Below are 12,084 nucleotides of genomic sequence, written 5' to 3' on the forward strand. Positions count from 1 at the left end.
CAGAGGAGTTTGTCTTTACTCTGTTATTGCAAGGTGTCCTCCAAAACAAGCCCAAATCATCATCCTTCCACCACCGTGCAAACCTAAGCCTTACTACCATTTCTCTAGTGTAGGGGGTAGGTGGGAAAAAATTGTGGATGCAATGTAAAAGAGAGTCTCTGAGGACACACAATCCCATTCAACGGTAGCATTTAATTTAAAAAAAAAAAAAAAAAAAAAAAGCAGCAACAGCAGTCAGAAATACCCTCCTGTTTTCACCGCTCCATACACACATTAATTTCAAAACAGCACAGAAGTTGGGCCATGAACCTGTGTGTGTGCACCGGTTGAATGTGGAGATCCAACGTGAAACTATAGCACAGTAGATTCAATTTATTCTGAATCCCATAACGATGATAATTTAGCTTTTTTTCAATGGGAAAATTAAATTTTTAACAGAACTTCCTGAACTGGAGAGTCATTGCTGCTCACCTTGACCATCGGCAGTCTCCTGACAAGCACAGGTCTTTGGACAGATTTGCTGGGACATTCACTCCTGGAAGACTGTGGTGTTAAAACATACCTGAGTGCTTCAAAGCATTCGCTGTCCCCTACGCAGCCTAGATCTCCAACAGGCTTCTTCCTGTTAGAAGTGTCTTCTTCCTTCCCACTGTTGTCAAGTGCTGCCCATAGGGATCATCTGATTATTGGGGTTTTCTCTCTAATAGTGTGGGGTCTTTACCTTACAGCGTAATGCACCTTTAGCTGTTGGTGACTATTGTTGTGAATTGGTACTATATTAAAAATAAATTGCATTAGGTTGAGTATAGACATCATCAGCATTTTGAGGCCTTCAGTGAAATGACCACTTAAATGCAGCCTGAATGAAAAGAGGTTGTTACGAAAGTGAAGCTATTGAGCTGAGGGACAATCAAGAGTCAAGGCCAAACCGCTCTACTCTGCTGCTGCCTCTAAAATTGGACAAGGAAAAACTCTCGAAAATCATTTAGACACAATTCAAGTGGAAATTAGAATAAGTGTCCTAAACGACTAAATACTTACAATCAGCACTCACCATAGTCCTCTGAAGTTTTTTCATGAAAATCCACTGAAAGCAAATAAAAGAAAATCAGATTAAGAATTTATAACTGCTTATTAACAAGTGATTATGTTTTACTTATCCCGAGAGCGTTGACTGTGTGATACCTACTGCTTGTTTCTTCTCAGGATTTAGAACTTTTCTAATTTTTCTGTTTATAAAAGAACTGAACTGCACTGAAGAGCAGCCAAATGTTAAAAAAGACTCCTTATTGGAAGTGTCCTTAAATTTGAAAAGATTATAAAAAGATTATATTTACATGTAAATTAGTGATGAGATTGCTTTTAGTTTCAGTGAATGTTAACTTCACTCGCACTGTAAAAGTAATAGTCACAGCAGTATTTATTAAAAAGCATCTGGACACAATGTTACCTTTTGTTCTGAAACTTTGAATCGAGTCTCTGTGTTTGTTCACTTTGTTGAATCAGTTCATGGAGCTTCGTGTAAATACCGACATACTGAACTACTAGACTTCCAAAAGTTGAATCTGTTCATCTGGACGTAGCGTTTTGTGGGAGAAACATTTTGTCATCATCCAGGTGACGTCTTCAGTCTCAGCTGACTGCAGGTTTCCAATCTTATAAACAGGACATTTGCATAATGACTGAAACCAGCCCACTGAAGGAACAATGGGCTGGGAGGTCAGTTCCTTAATCATAATTATGCAAATTCTCATGACCATTGATCAACAACCACTGATCAATGGCCATGAGTACCATTCACAGAGAGTTGGGGAATGGCTGCAATCACAGCATTGTAAGATGGTGAAAGATGTACCCTTGCCCTTTATAAGATTGGGGAAACCTGCAGTCAGCTGAGACTGAAGAAGTCACCTGGATGATGACGAAACGTTTCTCCCACAAAACGCTACGTCCAGATGAACAGAATCAACTTTTGGAGATTTACTCACCTGGATGATTGAGCATGCATCAAGACGATGGCAGCTGGATAGTGTAGTGGTAAGACAACATACCTTCGGAGCGGGAGTCACAAGTTCGATTCCCACCCAGTATCCAGTAAGGGTCCTGGCTAGACCCCTCATGCTAAAAACAAAGCCCTGGAATGGCGCAGCTATGTCTGCAGCCTGTCTGCAGCTCAGACACAAGAGTTTCACTACATGTTGTACTCTGTATAATTGTGTATGTGACAAATAAAGGTTGTTTGTTTGAACAACTAGACGTTAAAAGGAATTTGCGTTATTATTTCATTAACTTTGCCAAATTGAATCATAAATATTTAAATACATACATATTTGTTTTTTGTAAATTAAGATAAACGTATTTATTATTTAATAAAATAAACAATGAAACGGATCCATACATGTATTACAGCCACAAAAATAAAAGATTAAAATAATTGTACTCAAAATAATCTAAAGTAGATTAAAATGGTTTTCAGTGGGGCAAACAACAAAAGCACACACAGAATAAATATATACAATAAATACTATTGTCTTAAAAGTAGGTCACTGGTGCCTGAGGCTGCAAAACAAGCCTGAATTATGACCCGTCCACCACCATGCTTTGGTTTGTTGACATGAGGTGTTTGGGTGTGGTTTGGTGCTGTCCATTATGGCCAAACATTTCCACTTTGGAAATTCCAGCAGTCCTGTGGTTTGTTGCGATGCAGCTTTCCAAGTCTAAGTTTCACTGCTGTCTTCTTTTCAGAGAGAAAGTGTTTTTTGCACTTTCTCAGATTATTGCACAGCCTGACATTGGGCTGAATTTCCTGGAACATCCACTCCTGTCAAGATTGGTGGTTGTGAATATTTTCCACTTCTGAATAATCTTTCTCACAAATGATTGTTGGACTTCAGACTGTTTGAAAACGACCTTATAACCTTTCCCAGATTGTTGGGCAGTGAGAATTGTTTCTTTAAGATCACTGCTGATGGTTTTCCTCCTCCGCTGTTCTGAAGATGTACCTACCTCATTTAAATGGGCCAGATGATTTGTTTTATTATGTCCTGACACCTTAAAAGGTGCACTTTCTTGTACAAATCAATCATCTCAGCAACCTGCAGGTTACTTGTCAGTTGCTCAAACCTCCAGTTGTTTTCTCATCTAATTTGTCCACCTGTGCACAGCAGGCCAGATCCAGCTGGTCCCTTGATTGAGAAAAGCTACCTCTTGATTATAATATTGATTTGGATTGTCTCTAAAAATTAGTTTTTTTCAAAGTGAGCCGCCATTCTAAATCTTTTAAAGCCTGTGTGTGAGCTGTGAGAGAATGAACAGTGTTTTATCAGCTTCCTCCTTCTGCAATTCGTACTTTGAGCCACATGGGGGAGCTGTGGCACTGTGTTGCCTCCCTGCTACCAGACAGCAAGAGAGAGAGGCGCATGGGAAAAGGATTAAAAAAAAAGAAGAGCCTGGGCTCATATTGAAAATTCATGACATGCACTTCTCAACTTCTGCAAGATACACAGCAAGTATAATGAGCTCAAAGCACAGAACTTGGTCCTTCCTGACTATTTTATCAGTTTGTATTTCTTTTCCAGCTCAGTGTGTGTGTGTGTGTGTGTGTGTGTGTGTGTGTGTGTGTGTGTGTGTGTGTGAGACTAACTCCCGTGCCATCATTTAAATATAAATTACTGGCATTGACTGTGGCTTCAAACAATATCACAAACGACGCGAACAAAAACAATTAAAAATCTCTAAACAAACAAACAGAGACTCCTCTGTGAAGGCTGCGTAGCGTGGCATGAGCAGGAAAGGAAAGACAGATTTGGCCTTAATTACATTTTCCCTTGACGTTATTCATCTCTCTTTATCTTCTAATTCTCCATTAGCTCACCCCACAATTCTTTTTTTCTTAAACTGTCCTCTGTCTTTTTTATCCTTCTCCTCTCCATCGCCCCTGTCGTTCCCTGTCGTTCCCTGTCTCTCTGTCTGACCTAGTTTTGGACGGCGTTTCTCTCACACGCACAAACCGGTGGTCCTTCAGGTGCTTTAAATCCTTGAGAAATGTTTGAATTTTGATGTGATGTTTTTGAGGTCTGGAGACGTCCAGAGTTTTTTTGAGGTTGAAATGTCTGGATTTGATCAAGGTCATGAAACAGTGTTTTCATTTGCACTGTTGCTAGAGGACAGCAATCTCATCTTCCCATCATCCTCCATGGTTTCCATCTTTTCTCCTCTCTGCTATTGTTTTTCCAGTGTGATGCAGACTAGTGTTGGCATGTTGCCCCAGACCACACCGAAATATTCACACACATACACAAAGTGACACGCCAACGCACAGCCCGCAGAATCTCTTCAAATCTTATTCCCAATCCATTTGGACTTCCCCCTCTTCAAGCTTCTTTTTATTTATTTATTTCTTTTAAAGGAGAGGACAGTGACGTCACAATGGAGCCACAGTTACAGCTACGGCACATGCTGAGTGAGAAGTTTCAACCATCTGGTCAATCGTTATTCATAGCGAGGTGTAAACAGTAAAACGTGCCGCCGGGCATGTGTTGCAGAAAAAGAGCGGGAGGACGCTAAGCTGCTAGCTCGGCTCATCCGAAACAAAGGTGTAGCAGTTAAAAGAAGGCACACCACTGCTTTGTGAGGGGTTCAAAGACCACCTGAACTTCATGGACAGAGGATTTCTTTCTTCTATGACATCCAATCCTCCGTTCAGGTAAAGTACAGAAACAGAATAACCACAGCTGCCTGAGCAGCCAGTGTGCTGATCACGATCAAGCAAATGGCGATTTCCATCCACCCGGCGGTAAACCTGTTTGCACCGCCAGTGAAAGTTTTGCCTTTTGAAGTTCAGGTTTTCCGCGTCTTTATCGTTCGTCACAAAGTAACAAGGTTTCAGCGAGAAAGCCTCCAAATCAGACACTTTAATGATGCATCACACAAAATTCCAAAAAACACTTAAAACGTCTCTTTTAAATAATCCAAATTTGCTCAAATATCAAAGAGGTTTTTATAGAAATCACAAAGTCAGTAGCTTAGCATAACAAGACTCCACAGGATTCAGCAGATTCTGCTGGCTACAAATATGCATTCAGGTGAAGGCGTCCCAAAAAGTTTCATTCCCTGCTCCCTTATCCACAAATGGGTCATCACAGCATGTAGCTTCACATGTTTGTTTTTAGCATATTTCCACACCAGATGCCCCTCCTGAGGGATTTGGGTCTCCAGATCATTGGTACAAATCATTTAGCACAAAGACTTTCATGTTACCCGTTAAATGCCAACCAGCAACGCCAGTGCTGTCTGTCAGCTGTAGGCTGCTGTAGAGATACACTGGATTTCTTCAGCATCGGCTGATTTACATTATATTTATTTCCATACTTTGAAATCTGTGGTTTTGGCTTCACCGTGTGCACAGCTGTGATACTGCTCTGCTACATGCGCTGCAGACACTGCTGGGAGCTGAAGCAGATCTGCCATTATCAGCTGATATATTGTTCTCATGCTTACCAATAAAGAGTGTTTGCTTCTTTGTAAGTTTATTTGCCAATATATATATATATTTTTTTTTTTTTCCCCAAAACTCCAATCTGGATCAAGCTGTTCTGAGATGCATAATTCAATATGTAAACACATTTAACCCTGAGGTCATCCTAACCTCAAATCTATGTTGTCAAAAAACTGGGAATCAGAAGTCCGAGAACAGAGAAACTGCTTGTTTTATCCAAAACGTAGAGGTTAGGGTTGTTTTGTATCACGGACGAACACTTTTGCTACAACCCTTCTTGAGTCTTTGGAAAAGAGGTCTTGGGCAGGGTCGTAGTTGGTAAGAATTTGTTGTTTTTTCACAAAGAGGTCATGGGGTCTTTAGGTTAAGCCCTCTGTATATTTGGGGGATTTGGGAATCAGCTTACAGGGATTTTTCACTCATCATAAAAGCACAAATCATGCTAGGTCTGTTGTGAAAGCCTAGTTTGAATTAACCTCAAGTTATACTGGCCTATTAGACATTAGGGTTCTGAGATCTACACAAAATGGAATTGAATTAAAGTTAAATGCATGAACAGGTTCAGATCTTAGCTAACAACCTCTGTGTCTCTGAAAATCCTGGTTGCAGCACTTTATGGTGCACAGTGTATTTATGCATTGCCGTGTGCACAAAGGCTCCAAACAGAAGAAAAAAAGTCTAATGTAATTTTCCATTTCAAGGAGTGTGAAAACACACAAAAAGAAATCTTTTGTGTTGTGTACACGGGGTGACTGTCAAGTTTAGAGGTATCAGGGCACCTTGTGATCAGATCAGAGGTGTGGTGTCATATGTGTGGCTTCCTGCCTGATGAAGATTAAAAACCTCACATGTCAACACCTTGCACAATTACACGGCACTTTTTTTTAAGGGCAGCATTTAAACCATTTTCCAGCTGCTGTCAAGTGACTGATTCACACATTTATTTTGGTCAAATGTGCAATATAAATAGCTCTGCTTGTTATGAAGAACATTTTTGCAGTGACTTGTCTCCCACAGCATGAGTGTGTGTGTCTGTGTGTGTGTGAGAGAGCGCTCCCTCCCTCCACCTCTGCCTGGCTGTCAGCTTGCCTCGACCACGTAGCAGCTTCCTGGCAGCAGCAGCAGCTTGTGTCTACTCTCCCTCTCTCTCTCTCTCTCTGACACACACACACACACACACTCAGTGTCAGTAGCCTATGTAGAACCACGTAGCACCACCTTTGGATTTTAACCACCAACAGCACCAGCCCAAGCGGCAATGGATCTCTTTGAATTCGACTTTTTCAGAGACTGGGAGCTTGAACAACCATGGTAAGTCCTGTGCGCGCAGCTTTATATTCTTATGTGTGTGTGTGTGTTTATAAAATGCATGCATGTGTGTGTTTATTGTGGAGGAATGGCCGGACATGCTTTCTGGGGTATAAATAAAGATTCTTGTATTTTTGTCTGGAGATGCAGCCAAACTGAGTCCCGGAGAAATCGCGCACACCGTCTTTCTTTGTCACCGTAAAGCTGCCGTTGTTGCTGGAGATGAACCGGGAGGCATGCACACGCAGTTTGCACACACACACACACACACACACACTATAGGCAGCCAGTGCGACGCCGGCTTTTTACTATTTCGTTGTGAAATTAAAAATAATAATAAATAAAAATAAATCGTTCGGCGTAAACGTGAGACCGGACACCGGGGAGTGTGGCGGAGCGCTGAGCAGGGAGGGATCGGATAAACGTGAATGAACTGCGTCCCCATAAGTTTGGGCAGTTTAGTGTTTGCTCCATTTCAGTCCCTAAAGAATCACGTGTCCTGGTGACATTTCAGTTCAGCTCACCTGGTGCAGCGCAGGTGTAAAGGCGCAGCGTCACATCCATGGAGGCATAGCGATGGAGTGATGACGCTCAGTCAGTGTTTGGCCGTGTGTTGACTGAGCATCACTGCACAGTGGTTGTTACTGTAAAAGCTTAAAGTAGATCATCCCCATCTTTAAATCCAGTACTGTTGACAGCATTGACAGGTCTGTATCAGCCTCGTGTTGTTTGGCACACTTGGTCCTTTTTTTGTTGTTGTTGTTGATTCAGAGCTGAAGTCATTAGTTCACAGTCAGGACGAACACTTGACTGTAATTTTGAAAGCAGTAAACATTCTTCTGGATCCATCCACTCACTGAAAATGATCCTCAGTGAAAATCGGCACATAAGTCGGCTGGTATCTGCTCGCTGTTTATATATCAGGACCTGATATCTATGGCAAGACATTAAATGGACTGGTTCTTATGTAGCACTCAAAGCACTTTGTTCTACATCTAAGTGCTTTCTTTCACACACACACACACACACTGATGAATGCATCGAGAGAAAGTATCTTGCCTGAGGAGAATTTGGCACATAGACCGGAGCAGCCAAGGATCGAACCGCCAACCTTCATGAATAATAGATGACCTGCTCTACCTCCTGCCATCCTGTTAAAGTGCAGCACATGAGTGGCACAGTGGTGAAGCGGTTAATACTGCTGTCTCACAGCAGGAAGGTTCTGGGTTTGTCCCTTCCTGGGACCGTTCTGTTTGGAGTTTGCATGTACCGTCTGTGTGGGAGCTTCCTCCTAAAGGCTTAAATGTTAGGTCGAGACTACAAACGCGCATTGAGGTGATATTTTCTAACTTGAATAGATTAAGTGCTGCATAAAGCAGGTTCATTTCAGGACATGTTTGGAAAATGTTATAGTTCACCAATAAAGAAAAACATTTAAGATGATGCTATTAAATATATCTCTGCTGGTCATAGGGCGAGAAAAGGCAGAAATCATGGACGGGTCACCCACCCATCACAGGGTTAACACAAGCGAAACTACAATTTACAATCTCCACCAGAACCTTCCTGCAATGAATCCCACACATTTATATTTTGAGGCTTATTTTTACTTTTTCATCCGTCTAAGACCGTTGACTTACTTCTGGACAGTTGGCTTGTTTATTTTGAAAATCCAGTTGCTGCTCCAGGCTTTACAGTACAGTGTTTCCACATAGGCGGGCTGGTCTGGTTGTTGTCGTGACAATCCTCGAATGTGTCCGATTTCTCCCGGTGTCTGGAGATGTGCTGTGACTTGGAAGGCCACATAAAGCAGATCTTGCTGGGTTCCCAAAGACCACAAGGACTACTGTCACCAGCTGTAGTCCAAGACACTGGAACTGAAGTCTCCTGTTGCTCTATTGGATACTGTCACAAAGTATATATGGCATTATTTATGCATTAAAAGGAATGGGTGTGCAGTGCAGTATGGGAGACACTGTCTTTGTGTGAGGCGCCGATCACTGCACCGCCACGCTGCCCCTTTATAAAACTCTAAAATCTGTATTTGCCTTTTATAGGCAAACTATTAATCAGTATCAGTGGTTCTATCATCTATAATGAAAGTCATTCTTCTGGATTCTGCTCCTCCTGCATGCCTCTGTGAAGTCATTTTCTATGCAGTAGAGGACATAAGAACAAAGAGCCACATGGGGAGAAGTGCTTTTTAAGGCTTTTAACACTATGGAGGCCTAAAAAGATGCTGGGGTTTTCAAAAAGATGATAGTGAGGCTGGAATCTGCAAGAAGTTAAACATAATTCAGTCTCTCAGCGTGATTTGGAATTTATTCTCGCACTCATTTGTGCAGAAACTGGGCGTGTGGAAAGTAATGGAGGGGCAATTTGAACATTTCAGAACACTTTGTCAGGCTCTGGTTGTACTGGTGGGCAGCTTCCTGTTGAGGTCACAGCCTCAACTGCATTTATATTAGTTTTTTAAAAAAATTCAAAGTAGTTAATTTTGCCTTTCAATCAGCCATTTATCATCAACCCTGGAATTTTTTTAAATAATTGCTGCACTTACCAATTCAGCAATCTGATGCAGAGTCATGTGCACGATCAGAAACAACGCAGGCAGAATGCTTCATACATGCCGTCATGTATGCATATCATACATCTATAAATATATATATGATTTTATTCTTCTGTGAGGCCTTCTGGATTAACAGCATTTTTAAAATACCAGCTTTTATTAAAAGATTATCAAGTGTCTCACTTCATGCTGCATATTTCTTGTCACTTGGTGGAAACATTCAGGAGGACTGTAGGAAGTAAGGTCTATATAACAGTCAGCCTTTCCAGTCTGTGTATTACAGAGGGAGCACAATAACTTGGCAACCACGCTGCTGTTTTGAATGCGTATTCCAGCAGGGAGAGTCTGAGCGGGGAAAGTGACACACACTGCTGTCCCTCAGCAGCCACCGTGGAAGGGCCCTGGAGCAAGGTACTTAACCCCCCGCTGCTGGAGTGGAGCTGCTCAGGGCTCAACAACAAGCTCGGGGTGTCTACACATGTAACCCTCCCCCTGCCACCACTCCATCACGCCAGAGCTGTCAGGTGGTCCTGATGGGAAATTGGGCTCACGCTGAAACGGCTTTTAGGCCAGAAAGAATATGAAGAAAATACAAGAAAATGTTTTTGGGAAACTGCAGAATAATGAAGGCAGCTTATGTAAAAGTGTGTCGATCAGCCTCTCCCTCATTTACAATTAAACAGTCACAATCTGGAAACATCACGCCAGGTCTGTTTATGTAGCTGTAGCTGTCTGTGGGTGTATTACAGCCAGCAGGTGCCACCCTAGGGGTCTGGACTCATCCAAGTGCCCTTGAGGGAGTCACAAGAAGCTGGAAGAAAAATGCTTTCTCCTATAGCAAATCATATTAACGTGTCAGATGCGATCCTAATCTTTTATGTTTGTAGAAGAAGAAAAATGGAGCACTGGGGTCCACAGTGTAAGCAATGATTTTATGTATAAGAAGCACTACGTAGGGTTGAAGCACCAGGATTTGCCAGTTATATATTTCATTCGCAGCGCTGCTCATGTTGTTAAAGTGTGGGACTTTGCCAGGGCGTGTTAATTTCCTGCTTCTCACAGAAGTCAGTAGAGTTGGCTTATTTAAAACTGCAGATTGTCAGCATATTGAAGAATTTGAATCAAGTCTTTATTTTGAACAATTTTTAGTGAACATAAAAACTGAATGAACTTAAATAGAAAGGCGTCATATTCACATTTCCAATTCAAAAAGCAGCAGAAGGAAGCAAACGTTGAGTAATTCTCAGAGATTCTACATTAACAAACCGGTGGGAGGAGCACGCGTTATGCTAGCCCAGCATATTTAGCACGGGCCGGCATGTTAGCTCAAGAGTTTATCGGACAGGAAAACAGAGTCTTGCACACTTACGTTTTTTTTCTGCAGTACTCGACATCAACTGCACAACAGGTCTCTGCCTCACTACGTTCACTAGCTGTACTGATAAGAATCTCAGACACATCAGTGTAGAAGTCTCAGCTCTAGCTCAACACAACACAACAGGAAGGGGACACTCCCCATGGAGCCGTTCAACCCTTTACAAGTACCGACTGTGATTCTCAAACGGGGAGGCCCCTAAATGATTAAAATGGTCCTATATGTTTGTTCAATCACACCAGTCATCATAGTCAACATATTGCAACAGAAAATATTCAGGCTAATTATTTTTCATCATAAGCAAAACAGGCAATGTTTTCCAATCAGTAGAAGTGCACAATCCATCCTGGTGTCTTGAAAAAGCCAAATCCCTTCATGTGTCATTGAAACACTCTTTTGTGACATGTGACCCAACCCTGAACCTAAATGTATCTCTTTAAAAATAAGAGTGCATATGAAATGTACCTGACATTTCAATGTCGTCAGTTTGGAAAGCACAAGATAGATGAAAATCAAGTTTAAAGGACTTAATCAATGTCAGATTGTCTAACAGCCTTTGAGCTCTAGATCTCTTTAACAACACCCCACCCACGTGCTCTTAGTTTGTTAACTCTGGTGGAAAACCATAGAAGACCTTAACCTGGTGAGGTCTAAGTCATCTCAGGTGGTAACCATTATCCTTTATTTTGGAGATTTGGGGGAAAAAATGTGACTGGCTTTCAATGAGAATGATTCTTTCCCCGATTTACAAGCCTTGGAAGAACAATTTAATACAAAAATATTCAGCTTGCCCTGGGTTAGAATTAGGGCTCATCACCAATGACGACTTAGACCTCAGAGGTTAAGTAAAGACCATCCAAAAGCACTGTTAACAGAGTTTTTGCAGTCTTTTGTGTTGAGGCTATGAGCGTGCCAAAGATCCAATTATTCCACAATCTGGCTCAAGGAAGATTGTGGAATAAATACGGTGTAATCAGAGGAGGGGATCACAGCAGCACCATTTCATTGGCCAACTGATCATTTGCCTTACACATGTTTTCCTCACTTTAAACATGCCAAACCGCCTTAAATCAGTAAAAACAACAAAATGAATTCAGCTGAAATTCAATTGAAGCATATTTCAGTTGAGAATGGAGGCCTGACTTTTTTATGCTTTTCCTGTCCGATATCTTCTCTTAACCATCATCTTGTACCAACATCTCTAAAGGCGACTTTTGATGTTGCTGGCGACTCTGTGCTAATAAATGTTCAAATGGGCTCAGCTGTCCAAGATGATAACAAAGACAACGCCACCACTGGAAGATGAGAACCAGAATGCAGAGAGTTATTTTCAAA

At 41.7% G+C, this 12,084-nt stretch overlaps 1 protein-coding gene across 1 annotated transcript in view; it reads left to right on the forward strand.

Annotated features, from left to right (window-relative positions):
* The first annotated feature begins 6,704 nt into the window (after positions 1 to 6,704).
* The window catches only part of aff2 (AF4/FMR2 family, member 2), a 195,616-nt gene continuing 190,236 nt past the window's right edge, over positions 6,705 to 12,084 (forward strand). Inside the window, exon 1 of the mRNA XM_039615308.1 lies at positions 6,705 to 6,808. Within this exon, the coding sequence (XP_039471242.1) occupies positions 6,756 to 6,808 (53 nt within the window). The 5' untranslated portion in view covers positions 6,705 to 6,755. The remainder of the gene's footprint in view (positions 6,809 to 12,084) is intronic.

Source organism: Oreochromis aureus, linkage group 2 (assembly GCF_013358895.1).
Source record: "Oreochromis aureus strain Israel breed Guangdong linkage group 2, ZZ_aureus, whole genome shotgun sequence".
Taxonomy (NCBI): Eukaryota; Metazoa; Chordata; class Actinopteri; order Cichliformes; family Cichlidae; genus Oreochromis; species Oreochromis aureus.